The sequence below is a fragment of the Marmota monax genome, unplaced genomic scaffold (assembly GCF_021218885.2).
Source record: "Marmota monax isolate L192 unplaced genomic scaffold, Marmota_monax_Labrador192_F-V1.1 WCK01_AAM20220418_F8-fsc00070, whole genome shotgun sequence".
Lineage (NCBI taxonomy): Eukaryota > Metazoa > Chordata > Mammalia > Rodentia > Sciuridae > Marmota > Marmota monax.
The window spans coordinates 5,014,641-5,032,092 of NW_026692116.1; the positions used below are offsets into that span (position 1 = coordinate 5,014,641).

Sequence of the window (17,452 nt, forward strand, 5' to 3'; positions counted from 1 at the left end):
TGTAGGGGCTGGGGCTAGGGCTAGGGCTAGGGCTCAGTGGTAGAGCACCTGCCTCGCACGTGTGAGGCACTGGGTTTGATCCTCAGCACCACATAAAAATAAATAAAGATATTGTGTCCATCTACAACCAGAAGTATTAAATAAAAAAGAATAATTGTAATCCTCTTTATAAGATGTTTAAAGTGACTTTTCTGCCTTTATGGGAATTGGATATTTTGATAAAGAAACAGGTGATCTAGAGGAACCCTATTTCATGAATATAGTGAATCTTATATACAAACTGTGAAGTTTGCCAGTTATCAACTCTTTTTAAAATTTTTATTTTTTATTGGTGCATTATAATTTCACATAATAGTAGAATTCATTGTTACACATTTATACACTCACACAATATTACAATATATTTTGGTCTATTTTATTCCCTAATACCTCTTCATTTCCTCCAGTTATCAACTCTTGAATTGTTCTTAATTTGTGTATAATTTTAGAATTGTGTTGTAGGAATTTGGTGGTGATTTTGTCTAATCTATTAATCAATTTCAAATATTTTTATTTCCCCCTTTTTGGATCTTGCTGCAAGTTTATAAAGTACTACATTTTTTTTTTAAAGAAATGCAGCTTTTATTTTACCTGCCTAGTGTCTGTTTTTAAATCATATAATATTTTGCATGTATTTATATTCTTTTATTTTTCTCTCAGTTAATTTTGTTGTTTTTATAATATTCAGCTGCTTTTTCTAATATATGTATTTGTTAAAGTAATGATCTCTCTTCATTTCTCTTCATTACTGCTTCATTTAGATTCCACAGATTTCTTGATATGTAAATTTTTTCATTTTGTAAACATACTATTTGATATATCATTTATTTCAGGATATTTTCAGATTTCTTTGATGCATGAGTTCTCAGAATTATATCTGTTAGCTATCTATTGCTACATAATAAACCAGCCCAAAACTCAGATTTTTAAAATAGTTTTTACCTTCAGTTCTGTGACTGAACAGTTCCTCTTTGGTTTTGTCTGGGTTTACTTGTAAGGCAATTGATTCTTATTTTTATTATTTCATCCCCCCGTCCCCCTTCCAGTTAGGAAGTTATTCTCAGAGCTCATTTTGTCTTTTACTGTTTACCCAACACATTTTAACATGCATTACATACCTTTGAACAGTGTTAACAAATGTTAAACAAGTCTAAACATCATCCTCCCAGGAAATGATTTTAGAACACTACTTTCATTCTGCTTCCCCCCTTATTTATATTTATTTAATACACACTATATTTTATAGGATTTGTCTGGAAATTCCAAGGGTCTGGAATCTTTTTGGGTCTGTTTGCCTTCTGTAATTTTTGTTGGTCCTTGGTTTCAGATTGTGGTTTCAACCTTGGTGCTTGATTATTATTATTATTATTTTTTGGTGTTCTGGACATTTTATTTAATAGTTCTTGTCAGGATAAATTTAGAGGCTTATAGTAGACATAATTTCCTTTTAAGAGCAAAGTTTTCTTGTTTAGGTACATTGTCAGTAAGGGAACAACTTTAAGACACTTAAGATGCTTTGTAGCATAGCATCTTAATAAACAAAAGCAAAACTCAGATTTCACGTTTCATAGTTTTGTTTCTCAAGGGAGTTATATCATTGTTTTCCCACATCACTATCATGTTAATGCTTTATCATTAACTTAGCTTGGAATATCATACCTTTTATCACTTTTCCCATAAATTCTGTTCATTTTTAAATCTCAGTTTAGATTTCACATCATTTCTGGAATATAGTTTTTACTTTTTTTTCCTCTCTTGGGTTTACATTAGTTGCTCTTCACTTTGTCTTTAATAGCACCTTGCTTAGATCTAAATACTAATCTGATAGGCTAGTTGTCTGTAAGTACTTTTCTCTAGCTAGATTGTAAACCCCTTGAAGGCAAGTATTATCCTATTCATCTTTGAATCCCTTATTATATATCTGAGTCTGTGATCTATAGTGTTGTGATAAGGCGTGTAGATTTTTTTGCTTTCAAATTTTTATTTTATAATATTCATTTCCTTAGAAATTCTAAGGAATTTGTCTTTTAAATTTTCTTTAGTAACTATTCCCAAATTGATAAAAGCATTTAACATTTTTTACAATATAAACAGATTAAGTGCTGTGCATTTTGCTTATAAAGTAACAAAGTATTTCAAGCATTTTATAATTCAATTTGTACAAAAATTAAATTTTCAAACTTTGGTTAGTAGAACTAATACATGTACTGTCATATCCATTTTCCAGAGTTGTTTAAAAAAACAAAATCTACTAGGTACAAGTATTTCTTGTACAATCAGAACTATGTGGTAAGAGGGGGGAAATGTTATATTAATTGCTTTTAATTTTCTGGTTTAGATGAGCCTTTTAAATTCTCATTTATATGTTACTGAAGCATAAAATATATCTTTTGAAAAGCATAAGTTATGTCAAAAATAATTATTATTTTATTCTTAGGAAGTTCATGTATTTTAAGATTAACTTCTATTAATTGCCAAAATACTTTCTAAAAGTCATACTACTGAAGGGAACCATTTCAAGCATTATGATTATTTCTGGGGATAAATTACTTTCAGTTCTCTTAGGAGGATAGTATCTACTACACTATAGTACCCAGAATCAAAGTTTATATTTTATCTAAAAAATTAAGTACTAAATATAACCCCAAACATAGTATTTATATAGACTCTTGAATGCATCGAATTACTTTTATTCATATTAAGGTAATATAAAATCTATCTAATATAAAGTATTAGTTTAACCAAATTAACAATCACAAAACAGCAGATATTTTTCTATTAAAAGTTTTCTGTTCACTTAGCAATGTTTACTCAAATATATAATATTATGAACTTAAATATATCATCTTCTATATTTTCTGTTTATGCTCAACTGTACCCTGGTGCTCCTTTTTTTGTGTTGTTGTTGTTGTAGATGGACAGCATGCTTTTATTTTATTTGCTTATTTTTGTATGTGGTGCTAGGGATCAAACCCAGTGCCGTACACATAGTAGGCAAGTGCTCTGCCACTGAGCTCTAGCCCCAGCCCTCCCTTTTTAACTCTACTTATATTAACATCATAATTCCAAAATGGAAAGATGAGCCATCTCTAAAATTCACTGGAGACTAATATTCTTTCTTGGAAATAATTTACAAAACATTTAAAAGTTTTCTTTATAATTATTTTTATTTGGCTTTTTAAAAGTAGATAAGATTTTCGTTTTAATTGTAGTAAAATACTTTCAAACTAGTTTAAGCAAAGATAGAAAAAACCAAGGAGACTGATAAAACAGTCCCTACTTTTGCTTACAATGCCTCAAAGTGCCACATGCATAGTAATATGTTACAGAAAAGAACTTTATGTCTTTTAGCAGATTACAAAGGAAATCTAGAAGTTTATACAAAGCTAAATATTATTTCCTTTCTATTCCATTTATTTCCTTGTAGTTTGAACTTGGCTCTATGTGTTACCATTCTATAATAACCACTGTGTGACATTTATCAGTTTTCTAAGTGTTCCAATTTCTCATCCCCCCCACACTTTTTTTTTTTTAATTTTTAAAACAGCTTCGTAACATGAGAACATTCAACAAATCTTTGTCATTAGATGTGGATATATCCTATACTTTTATCACAAAATGCTCACTTTCCTGAGCTGTATTAAACACCTCACTCATAACAGGTGTATGTATAATTGAAGACCTTAAAATGTCATTTAAAAAAATGAGTAGAGGGGCTGCGGATGTGGCTCAAGCAGTAACGCGCTCGCCTGGCATGCGCGGGGCGCTGGGTTGGATCCTCAGCACCACATAAAGATAAAATAAAGATGTTGTGTCCACCGAAAACTGAAAAATAAATATTAAAAAAATATCTCTCTCTTCTCTTCTCTTCTCTCTCTCTCTCTTTCAGAAAACCTCTTAGTGCTTGTTTCTTAGGTATTATAATGTATAGCTTTTGTTTCCTTCAGACTGAATTGTTTCAGTCTGAAGGAAAATGGTTATTACTTTCAGAAATGGTTATTACTTTCTAATCTGAAATCTTTTTTTTCCTTAAGTTTTAGAGATTTGATTGTTGTCAGGCTAAAGGAACAAATGGATTTTTCTGCCCCAAACTGATTTATAGGATTATTATAGATGGTTTGAATGTATAGTTTTCAAATAAGATGTAGCTGGCTAATTGAGTTCAAATTCAAAACATCTCCATAAGTCAGGCATGTGAAATTAAATAACCTATTAAATAATCCTTATGTATACACTGGGTACCAAAGTTATGTCCCACAAAATAGTAGAATTATATCAGAATGACAGCAAATAAATTTTTATTATAATATATTTGCTTGAAATTAAGGTACTATTCATCATGCCCTTCATCATGCAGTCCTTACCAAGTAGGCATTGTATCTGGAAATCACATCCTACCAGAATGCTTGGACGCTTCCCAGTGAATCTGCTCCAAACTATATTTTTTTGCCAGGAATTAATACTTCTTCATAATGGATAACTGAGACAGGTGGCCACCATACATCTTTACAAACTCAACAAAAGCACTACATGAGATTTCACATTCCCCTAGTTCAGTGCTGACAGATTTTTGCAACATTCTGGAATGTGAATTAACTCTTCATCAAGCAACTATAATCCATTAGCATACATTACTAGTTCAACTAGTCTAGGGCATGTCATTCCCACACAGTCAAGTGTGCCTTTGCTTACCAATTTCTCAAAAGTGAAGATGAATGGCAGGAATTTCATAATGAAAAAATGGGTCAAATTCCTCTTTATATTAAAAAAATACATCACTAAGTTCACTGTGGTTGAATATTTGATGAACGCATCCCTGCTTTTCTGAGTAATATGGAAATGTGTCTGTCCAGGATTTTCACTGACTGCATTAATGTGCAAGTGAACATGCTTTTGAGAAAGCAGAGTAAATAGCAGATCATCACTTAGTGGTAATTCAGGGCCATGGTAAGCCATGACATTGATCAGCCACACGAAGGATACCGGCTGAAGAGACATGAGGAAAGCTGCTCATTTTTAGTGGCTTCAGTGTTATCACTATTGTTGGCCACTAGTACTTTGAGGGATGGATCATTACTGGGGTACCTATGTCTTAAGTGTACTCTGCATCAGAGTTGAGTTGTTGGCTTCTTTCTTTTTTTCCCTCTTTGTACCATGACAATTCTTCTATGGTAGAGTCTGTAATTTCAGTGGACCAAAAGCATCAATGTTTGAAATAATCACCTACCTTTTATGACATAACTTGAACTGCTTTTGGGGGATTTTAAAAATGAATTCAAATCCTTAGAAGATGAAAGTTGTTATTGCCAAGGGCATTTATCTAGGAGATTTGATTTGTGAAAGAATTGCATAAGGAAAAACAAGTTTTGGGTTGGACGTCTTATTTGTCATAAATGGCTCCTTAAATGAATTCTAATTGACTTAAATTTGGGTATATAATATTTCCTTTATGGAAACACATTGTTACTAAATTTGGATTTTATTATTAGGATTTGGCTTTTAAGATATGTATACTCTTGGCCTCTGTTGTCTATCTCCAGATCTTTGTACTTTTGATGATGTAAAGAAAAATCAAATTATACTCATTGAGAAAAATCTCAATAATTTTTTTTAATTTATCTTGAATGCAGGTGGTTGTTTTTTTAATTTTTAATTTTTTAAAAATACTTCAATGGTCAATGATAAATAACTTGTGTCCAGGTATGGGTTTTTCTAAATGGGATTCAATTATATTAAAAATTAGATAAAACACTCAAGTTATTTGGAAAATTCTGGATATCAAGAGATACTTAAAAAAAGTATATGCAAATGTAGCTGAACTTTTGAGCACTTATCTTATCCTGAGTGTTTCATGAAAAAATTAGTATTCTTGTATTCCTCATGTTGCTTGTCTTAGAAAACGGCTCTCTCATTTTCTCATTTCATTTGGTTTACTGCCTCAGCTCTAGCAGGTTTTCCAAAGCTGATCATTTAGATATCTGGTTGTTTAGATCTTTCTGTTTTATTGGTAAATTCCAAAAGTGTTGACCTAACTCAATTAACAGTTTCCTTCCTTTTTTAATTTTGAAAGTAACTTTACTAACATATTAAGTAAAACAAAATTTAAAAGGCAAACAGGGCAGAAGTTTCCAAAGCACCTTCCATGTACCAGTCATAGTCTTAGGCATCAGTGATATAGAGGCGAGCAAGACTTGGCTCCTGCTCTCAAGTAGCTGATGAAGGACAGATATGATGTACAGATTGTAAAGGGAGCACAGAGGATACTTAATACACACTGTTTGTGGATGGAAAATGAACAGAGAAGGCTTCTAAGACAGGGTCACCTGTAATTTATTTTTCTAATGGGCACAGTTTTGAGACTGAAAGACGGTACCATTAATCATTATACAAGGTCAGTAGGTGTAAGCAAGGTTGTTCCAGGCAAACTGATAAGAGATGATCACTCCATTCTAAGAAGTCATGTGCTGAGTTCTCAAGACAGGTAGGAATTAAGCAGGTTAATTGAGGAAGAAGCTTTTTAAGGGGAAGTATAGAAAGACATACTGGAAGATTAACATAGCATTAGATGGAGGCATGTGAAATTGCCACTTTATAAGTGAGAAATGGCCAAATATTTGCAGTTTTGTATAGTTCAATGTGATGTGTTAAGGTAACTTAAGCACAGAATATTTGTTTTTATTGTCAGGAGATAAGCCTGAAAAACAAGGCTAGAACCAGGTCATGAAGTTCTTGAGTACTACATTGTGGAGTTTGGACATTGTTCTGAAAGTGATTATATGTTTATTTTAAAATATTTAATTATAAAGTATTTAATTTTTTAATATCCAATGCATTCTCACTATTGGCAGAAGTGAGAATAGATGTAGTTTTTTGTTCAAAAATTTATTTTTAGAGGCACAAAAACAAAATTAGGAAAATGAGTTCAAGGGAGAACATGGGTTATCTTGAGAGTGAGAAACCTTTTTTTTTATTTTTACTTTTCAGCTTTTTGGTGTTGGTATTTTACTTGAAGCAAAAATAATGTGGATACTTTCTTTTATTAATGCCTTAGAATAGCCAAAACATTGAAATTATCTCTTCTCTGGAGATTTTGTAGAATTCCACTATAAATCTTTTGGACTTGGTGCTTTTTCTTAAGGGGTAAGGTGGATAGGAGGTAGGTACCTGAAACTTTGCAAATTTCTCAAATTTTCAAGCTGTTTAGTTTTTTTTCCTTTTTCTAAAAAATTACTCATTTCATTCAAGGTTTCAAATCTCTATAGAAAGTTGAGATAAGAAGTCTCATTTAAAAATGAGTGAATTTCATCTATTTTGTGCTTATTTATTTTTATCTTGCATTTTTGTACTCCTTTTAGAATTAGATTGTCTGATGCTTTAGTTTTCAAAGAACCAACCCTTGGGTTTTTATCCATTAGTGTTTATTATGCCTTTTCTACTTTCTGCTTTCCCTTGTTCCTTTATAGTTTTTTTGTTGGATGTTTAAATTATTAACCTTTTCCCCTGTTTATTGAAATTTAAAATTAGGTTCTAAGCATTGTTTTAGTTTAATTGACAGGTTACATGTTTTATATACATATATGTGGTCAATGTGTATGGGTGTATATTTGTATATGTATGAGTGTGCATATATATGTACTTGTATATTTGTGTGTAATGCATGCCATATTTGATATGATTGCTGTAATGAATAGAAGAGAGAATAGAGAGTGTGCATATATATGTACTTGTGTATTTGTGTGTAATGCATGCCATATTTGGTATGATTGCTGTAATGAATAGGAGAAGAGAGATGAATAATGAGGAAACTACTTAGAAAGTAGATAAGAATATTATACTAGATCATGTGAGAAATTTTGGTGACCTGAGTTGAAGTGGCAATAGAGTTGGAAAGAGTGTAGAGAACAACTGGAAATGAAGGGTGTGAGAAAGGAAAGATATCTCAGAATAATTCCTAAGTTTGTTGTTTGGGTAGCTAGTATATATGAAATATCTTCACTGAATTAGGACCCATGTTCAGTATAGGAAAATGGAAGAGTAGGTTTAGGGTGGAAAGGTACATTCAGATTGTGACATCAGGTTTATAATATTTACAGTATTTTCATTAAACCCTGTTTAAAAAACAGATATTCAAGTCAACAACTCATGAAAGAGGAGGGAGCTAGAGAATTGGAGAGTCATTAGAGATTTTGACTGAGGTGGGCTAGAGTGGTATCTCTAGGACCTCTAGGACCTGAGGAAAGTAGGTCTAAGATCTGTCCCTTAGGCCCTAAAGTTCTATGAGAATTTTCTAATTTTGTGTTTGCATTTTGGCACATTTGGCACATTCTTGATTATCTTAGTGTCTATACTCACAGATCTCAGTGCTGGTATTTGTGTCTGAATGGTTAAGTGATTGTCTACAGACCACATATATGGTAATAAACAAATTTGCAGTAGTAGAATTTGTATTAGGTTGATGTATACTAATGCAAAGCTGAGAAAATCTTTCTTCAACTTTTGACCTCATATTGAATAATTTTGCCATTAAAACTTTCTTTTATGGGGATGATTATAAATGAGAGTTTTTTTTAGAGAATTTCTGAAAAACTGAGATCTTAAAATGGAACTTTGCTTTGTAATCATGAAAATAACATAGAGCAACAGAATAATGTTTTGTTTTAATCATCACAGGCTGATCAAAGAACATAGGATTACATTAATTATGTGCTTAGGCCAAGGGAATGCCTAATAAGATGTGCCCTCTGAACAAGGTATTTCAAGGAAACTTGAAGCAGAAAAAGCACCAGGAGATCATGTGACCCATTGGGGTGTGTGTGTGTGTGAGAGAGAGAGAGAGAGAGAGAGAGAGAGAGAGAGAGAGAGAGGTGTATGTACATGTGCAAATGTACCTAATTATTACATGGATTCTTATTTAGCTGTATAAATACAAATTAGTAATTTTTATTAGCAATGCTATAACATTTTTATTGACTTTTATTTTTTACTTTTTGGTTATTTTTTTCTTCCCTTTACTGAATTACCTCCCACTGTTAGTTTTGGGTGCTGTTTTTCATTCCTCTTGTTGTAGTGTTTTGCTCAAAATGCCTTGCAGTGCTGGTTTTCTGGCTGCGAATTCTTTTAACTTTTGTTTATCGTGAAATATTTTAATTTCATTGTCAAATCTGAAGCTTAATTTTGCTGGATACAGTATTCTTGATTGGAATCCATTATTTTTCAGTGTTTGAAATATGTTGTTCCAGGATCTTCTCCCTTTCAACGTCTGTGATGAAAAATCAGCCGTTAACCTAATTGGTTTACCCCTGAATGTAATCTGCCTCCTTTCTCTCGTAGCTTTTAATATTCTCTCCTTGTTCTGTATGTTGGATATCTTCATAATTATGTGTCTTGGAGTTGGTCTGTTATGGTTTTGTATGTTTGGGGTCCTGTAGGCTTCCAGGATTTGGCAATCCATTCCATCTTTCATATCTGGGAAGTTTTCTAAGATTATTTCATTCAATAGATTGTTCATTCCTTTGGTTTGAACCTCTACACCTTCTTCTATCCCAATGACTCTCAAGTTTGGTTTTTTTATGACATCCCATATCTCTTGGATGGATTGCTCGTGATTTCTTAGGATCCTTTCTGTGTTGACTATATTCTTTTCAAGTTGATAAACTTTGTCTTCATTATCTGATGTTCTGACTTCTGTTTGATCTAGTCTATTTGTAATATTCTCGTTTGAGTTTTTAATTTGGTTTCTGGTTTCCTCCATTTCTAGGATTACTGTTTGATTTTTTTTTAAATCTCTATCTCCTGGTAGAGCTCATTCTTTGCCATTTGAATTTGCTTATGTAATTCGTTTTCAAAGTATACTTTCATTGTTTGAACTTGCTGTCTAAAGTTTTCTCTAAGATTCTGTTCCATCTGAGTTAGGTATGCCTTGAGTTCTTTCTCTTTCCATTTTTCTGATGCCTCTAGGTTCTCCTGTGAATTTAAGTTGTCCTGCATTGTTTGTAATCCTTTTTTCCCTTGTTTTTTTATGATGCTCACATTACTTTCCAACTTTGTTTGACTGCTGTTTCTGTTTTCTTCTTTAAATTTGTTTTGTTTTTTATAGTTCCAATATCTCTCCTTTGTGTTGGGAGACAATGTTTAGAGATGTTGGATTTAATTGTGATTTAAGGTAAATTCATTAGTTTCATTAAAGGCCTACAGATTTTGATGGCATATATAGAGTTGAGGTTTGAATTTAGGATTTTATGTTGAGGTCGGGCGATTTGATGGTATGGAGGTTAGTATATGTTAGCTTCTTTGGGGGGTTGCTCAAATGCAGGCGGATATTAACAAGAGAATAGACAGGAGTACTTGGGGGTGTTAAGGGCTTAGGTGGACTATAGACCGATTTGTAGTATTCATCTATTTGTATTTAGTAAGTTGTACGTAATCTGGGTGGTCATGCTTAAGAGGAAAGATGGGGAAAAGGTAAGGAAGCAAACCAAGAAAGAGAGAGGGAGAGAGGAAAGAGAAAAGAAAAGAATAGAAAAGAAAAAGAAATGATAAAAAAATAATAAAATGCAGTAAAATAAAAATTACAATTAAAAATATTAATATAATTAAAAAAAATTAAGATTAGAAAATTTAAAAAAATTAAAAAATTAAAAAAAAAAGGGGGCACTGTTAGGCTTCTATTTTCTTCGCTTCCAGTAGGTGGTGCTATGCCTTCTGGGCCAAGATTTTGCCCTCCGGCTGTAGGAAACAATTCGTGTGAGGCCGCTCCCTCCTCCCCCCACTGGTGTCTCTCTAAACCTGCTAGCTTAGGTTTATTCCTTGTCTCTAGTCCCCTCGCTTCTCCTGCCAGCCAGGCCTTTCCCAGTGTGATACCTCTCGGCAGTTCAAGCTACATTCTGGGCCTGCAGTTTCCTGGACATGAAGCGCGGCTACTGGGAACAGGCACCTTATTGTTTTGATTCCCTCCTCTAGCCCCTCCTCCGAGAGCTGGCGAGACAGGTTTCGTTTTTGCCGCTGGTGGGAGGGGGGAGTTGGATGGTCAGGTGCCTTTACCTTTCCCCACGCCTCTATTCAGGCTCACTCTGTTAATCACGCCCCCGGAAAGCCGGGGAGAGATTTTATGGGATTTCCCCGATGTATGGGAGATGGTCTAAATGACACACACCTGTTCTATCGCTGAATGAGCTGTAATCTGTCGAAAACTGGCGATGGTGACGTCAGCTCTCCAAGATGGTGGCTGCTGGCTTCCTAGGTGGTCTGTCCGGTGTGGAGGACAGAACTGGACCGCTTCCTTCCCCCGTCTCAAACCCAGAACTCAGCCTGGAGCACAATGAGGGCACAGCCAGCAGGAGCCCACAGAATCTGCAGCACTGTTCCTCTGCGTTGCTAGCATGCCGTTTCCCCGCGCGCCACAGTCTCTAGCAGCGGGGTGGGCCGCGGAACAAACAGCTTGAATCTCCGGGCGCACGGTTCACTCGCAGTTGAGCCCCAGTAACCGATCCTGGGGCGATGGAGATCCTTCCTCTAGGTTTCCGTGCACCCCAATTTTGCTGGAAATTCCTAACAAGATAGCTTTTGGCCGTTCTAACTCGTTATTCACCTGCACAGTGACGCGGTACATGGGGGTGATGCACTCTATTCGCCGCCATCTTCAAGAACCGACTTTTATTTTTTAGAATTTTGTTTTGATGTATACGTTTTATGAAGTAATTACAGGTATCAAAGTACAGTCACCTTTTCATACAGTTAATTTACAGAACTTATTTATTGTTCTTGACTGAAACTTTCTATCCTTTGACCAACAATTGTCCCCTATCTCTGCCCCTTTCCAACCTGGAGTAGAGCTTCTGGCAATCACATTTTACTTTTTGCTTGTATGATCTCAACTTTTTTTAGATTACACGTTATAAATGGGATAATGAAATATTTGCTTTGTGTGTATGTGTGCCTGGTTTCTTTCATTTGGCATAATATCCTCCAGATTCAACCATGCTGTTGTAAATGACAGGATTTCCTTCTTTTTTAAAGACTGAATAATATCCCATTATATATTACATTACATTTTCTTTTTCTACTCATCTTTTGATGTACTTTGATGAGCACTTAGGATGATTTCATATTTTGTCTATTATGAATAATAGTGCAATGAACATGAGAGTAGAGATTTCTCTTCAAGATACTGATTTCATTTTCTTTGGATGTATACCCAGAAATAGAATTGCTGTATCATGGAGTTCTATTTTAAAATCCTTGAGAAATTGCTTTTGTTTTCTATAATGGCCATGATAATTTATATTCCCACCAACAGTGTACAAGAATTCCCTTTTTTCCACATCCTTATCAACACTTGTTTTTTTCTGCCTTTTTTATAATAGTCATCTTAACAGTTGTGAGGTGATACTGCAGTTTTAATTTGCATTTCTCTGCTGATTAGAGATGTTGAACATTTTTTCATGTTTGTTGATCATTTATATGTCTTTTGAGAAATGATAATTCAGGTCCTTTGCTTATTTTTTAATTGGGTTATTTGTTTTTATTCTATTGTCATTTGAGTTACTGTGTATTTTGGATTATCAGATGTATGCAAATATTTTCATCCATAGCCTGTCTCTTCATTCTGTTGATTATTATATTTGTTGTGCTAAAAGGCATTTTCTGAAATAGTTTTATAATTTGTAACAGTTTTAAACAGACAATCCTGTAATACAATTGATATTAGAAACAATAAACCTAAGCACTTTTAAAAATAACATCTATTGAATTGTAATTAAGTTTTGCTTTCTAGCTTTATTGGGTGAACTGGTATTTTATTACTGAAAATGCTCATTACGCAGATTTTTGTAGCTCAACAAAGTGTTGAACATAGAGGGTTGACTCCTGTAGTTGACATGGAGATGTATTGCTCAGATTCCTCTTTAAAGTAGGGATTACTACCTAGCAGAGAAATGCAGAATCCAGGCAGCCTCCTCTCCCATGCTTTAAGGTCCACCTCAGCTGCAGAGTCATGACCTCTTTGTGGCAGCACACATTTATATATTAAGCAGGCAGAGAAATCACAGAGTGCTCTGATGGACAGTACTTGCTTTAGAACTTTCATCTAGTTGGTTAAAATTTTGTTGGTCCTGTGTCACAGTTCTTTCTGAACTTGCTTTCTCTGTCTTAAAATTTACAGATGTTAATCTCAAACATTTTGTATCCCAAATACCCTATTATCTCAGCTTCAGAGAAACCAATCCTCAGTAGCTCCTGATCTCATGGAACTAGTTTTCTAGAAAGAAATTTACATAAAAAAAGAAATTAAAAATATAATCACTATTATATAGAAGCACAGGTAATCTGGGAGTATGTAATAAAAGGACCTAAGTTGGTTAACTATATTGTTTAGGGACGTAGCATGGTTTAGTAGCCAAATCATAAACTTTGGGCTTTTACTCTTTCCAGGCCAGTTTTCTCATTTCTAATATGTGAATGACACATGTTCTCTCATTTTTAAGAGAGATACTGGCACAGGATTTCCTATGTGATTGGGGGAAGTTTCCCAGCAGCTAGAGAAACATTTCAGTGTTTCACTGTATAAGTAGTGTTTCAGTGTACAAACATTTCAAGCTTTTTTTAGTGTAAGTTTATTGAAGTCCCAGTTGCGAAAGCAGTTTATATGGCGAAACTTCGATTCACAAATGAAAAAATATATTTCCATCTTTACATAGAAGGGTTTGTAAAAGAAGTGTATATATTTATATAATATATATGTAAAAATTGCCAAACAAAATATTTGTCACATAGTTGTAGTTAACACTTACTATCACTTCCTGGAAATATAATCCTTAGTACAGTTTGAGCATCTCTAATCTAAAAATCTGAAATCTGAAACTTTTTGAGCACTCCATGTTTTTAGATTAGGGATATTCAGCTGATAATAAATATGCATATATTCCAAAATCAGAAAAACTCTGAAATCTAAAACAAGTTCCAAGCATTTCAGATAAGGGTTACTGAGACTGTAAAGAAACAACTAAACTATTACTTTTAAACATGTTCTCTCAGGAGGATATGAAAAGAAACCTATTTAGAGAATATGGTATATTCTTTTTGACATCTTAGGATCATTTTAATGATGATCGTATTTTCAAATAAAGTAAAGCTCTCTCTCTCTTTTTTCCTCCTGCAGTAAGAAAAGTGGAAAACCACCATTACAGAACAATGAGGTAAATTTTTATATCCTCTACATTTTGGTATTTTATATACTTAGTTTATTTTTTGTTACACAATTCTGAATTAGGATAAAATCATAGAATTTTTAGAATTAGAAGGAAACTTAAAATATCACTTTGTTGTTGTTGTTCTGAGGATTAAATCCAGGGTGCTTTGCCATTGAGCCATACCCCCAGTCCTCTCTGTTTTTTATTTTGAGGCATGGTCTCTAGCTAAGTTGTTGTGAGTGTCTAAATTAACATTCTCTTGCCTCAGCCTCCCGAGTCCCTGGGATTACAGGTTATGTGCCATGCTTGGTAAAAATATCACTTCTAATCTGGTATGTATTATAGAATTTTTTTCTGAAATAGAATCTTGACTAGTAGTGTCTCATAGTGTTTATTTGAATTTGTGCATTCTGTGGAGGGCATTATTCCAATGAGGCAGTTACAACTGTTAGTTCTAGTCCATGCTGAGGTTAATTTACCCCTGCTTCATAACTCTGTTATGTCCTTTGTAGCTGTACAGGACAAATCTACTCTTTTTTCTGTAATATACACATATATTTAAAGATAGTTGTGAATGCCAAGTCTTTTTTCCCTTATGCTAAGCAATCTTCATTTCTTCACATATTTCTCATGTGACATGGCTTTTTGATTCTTTTTTCAATTCTGTACACATTCCTTTGGGCTTAAGCTAGTTTTCTTGAACATTGCACTAAGAGTATAATGTAGTTGAAATAACTTGACTGGCATGGAATATGTCAATACTATTACATTTCTTGATATGGATACCATAGTGCTAAAATTCAGCCTAAGATTGTGATTATTTATTTAGTCATAACTGTTGTTTACATTAAGTGAAGTTTATGGTAAATTATAACCTATAGTTATCTTTCTGATGAATAGTTCTGTTGGCAGATACCTTATATTCTGTATTCATCAGTTGATTTCTTTCTTTTTGTAATAACAACTTTAATGATACAATTCATATATACTATAATATTCGTTCATTTAAGTATGTAAATCAGTAGCTATTAGTATATTCAGAGTTGAAAAGCCATCTCTGCTATCTAATTTTATAAAATTTTATTAACTCCCCAATAAAATTCTATACCAAGTGTTAGTTACTGCCTCAGCATTCTTTTCCCCCAGCCCCTGGCAGCCACTAATCTAATCTGTTTTCTGTCTCTTTTGATCTGCTTTTTCTGGACATTTCATAGAACTAGAATCATGTAATATATATGGTCCTTTATGTCTGTCTTCTTTCACTTTGCATGATATTTTCAAGGTTTATTCATGCTGTTTTTGAATCAGTATTCTATTTCTTTCTTTCTTTCTTTCTTTTTTTTTTTTTTTTGCTGAATAGTATTCCATTGTATAGGTATAACACATTTTATTATCCATTCATCAGTTGAGGGACATTTAGGTGGTTCCATTTTTTGGCTTTTAAGAATGGTGATGCTATGAATATTTGTGTACCAGTTTTTAGGTGGATTTTTGTTTTCATTTCTCTTGGGGATATACCTTGGAGTGGAGTTGCTGGATCATAGGGTACTTCAGTTGGTTTCTTTTAAATAAATATTAATTTATACCTGTAAATGTCAGCTTAATGAATTTCACCATCAGTACTATTAGTGTACAATTCTTATATCTAGTGTATTAAGTACAAGTTATTATCTATACATTTAATTTACCTTCTCTTTCTTCCTCATAATTGCTAATAGTATTGACTAGGAAAGGACCAAGGAGATTACTCTGTGACATTTCTTAATCTTTATGGGTTTTTATTTTTGGTTATAATTTATTTAGCTGTGACTATATGTAATTATAGCAAAATTTAGTTCTTTTTTGTCCATTGAGGCCACCAGAATTTTAGAGAAATATCAAAATCCTTGATTAATTTATTACATCATTTATTAAGCCAATCTTTCAACAAATATTGATTGAGTCTCTCACATATGCCTGGCATTGTTCTTGGCTCCAGATATATGGCAGTTATAAAAAATTAGTCCATACTGTCATACATTCTACATGTCAGCTAATATACTAATACAATATATTAACAAAGGAGAAAATTAGAATAGTTTAACATGACTTCTTTTTAGTAAACTTGCTCTACTCCTAATTATTAGCATTTCTTAAGTGTTCCAAAACCCTATGTATTATTGTAGTCTCTGAATATCCTGAAGATTAATGACAAAATTTTTGTTATTTAGTTTCTATAATACATTTTTCTCCTTATTTGAAAAATGGAATACAATATGCATAAGTCCAGTTTTCTGGTATATCTCTATGATTATTATCTCTTGTAAGTTATATCTGAGTAATCAAAACTTAGTTATCTTAGTGATACCTATTACCTGCATGTCATATCAGCAATTTGTAGGACAGCAAGATTCATTTGACTTATTTTAGTATTTCTCCCTATTTTTCAATTTTGTACAATTTTGTTTTAACATATACTTATAGGTTGTATAGTGTGAGCAAGAAAAATTTAGATTAATCTAACTGACTAGTAATAAAAAATATACAAGATGTATACTGATTCCGCCTTTGTAAAATTGATAGGATGTGTATGTACACACAGACACAGTACAATGAAATCTGCAAGGCTATATACCAATATTAAGTTGATATCTCCAGAAGGGAGGTATAGGTTTCTTATTTTTGCTTATCAGAATTTAATTTTTCTTCAGTGGATGTATTCTTACGAGAGAAAGCAATTAAAAGGAGTTTTTTTAAAATTGAAATATTTTATAATCATAATCTCTGAGATGGGGTAGAGTGAAAGAATTTTCACAAGGCATGAGATTTAAGGATGGGTAAAGGATTTAAAGTTAGCAAATAGTACAGAAAGATAGTTTGATTTTAAAGTGTACATTTAATTTTGATGTGTGTGTTATAAAGTTCAAAATAATGCTAGGTGCAGTGAAGCACACCTCTAATTCTGGCTACTTGGGATGCTGAGGTATGAGGATCACAAATGAGACCCTGTCTCAAATTAAAAAACAAAAAGGCCTGAGATGTGCCTCAGAGCTGGAGTGACACCCCCGGGTTGAATCCCTAGTACTGTAAAAACAAAATTAAAAATGTATAAAGCTATACAATGTGCTAGATGTCATATTTAGCATTCCTGGGTATATTTTTATATTTTTGGGTTGTGTGGGTAGGTTTAAATATGTATATATCCATAAACTGTACAAGTAGTTTACGTATTTAGAAACTTCATAAAT

The 17,452-nt window shown here is 33.1% G+C and overlaps 1 protein-coding gene and 1 pseudogene across 8 annotated transcripts in view; one reads left to right on the plus strand and one right to left on the minus strand.

Moving 5' to 3' along the window:
* The window catches only part of Abcd3 (ATP binding cassette subfamily D member 3), a 97,708-nt gene that overhangs the window by 20,551 nt on the left and 59,705 nt on the right, over positions 1 to 17,452 (plus strand). For all 8 annotated transcript variants that reach the window (XR_009228550.1, XM_058585341.1, XM_058585329.1 and 5 more), the window contains exon 2: positions 14,195 to 14,231. Coding sequence is in view for 7 of the 8 variants with exons in the window: in XM_058585341.1 (XP_058441324.1) it covers positions 14,195 to 14,231 (37 nt within the window). In the remaining variant the exon portion in view is untranslated. The remainder of the gene's footprint in view (positions 1 to 14,194; positions 14,232 to 17,452) is intronic.
* On the minus strand, positions 4,400 to 10,475 carry LOC124105303 (F-box/LRR-repeat protein 3-like; annotated as a pseudogene).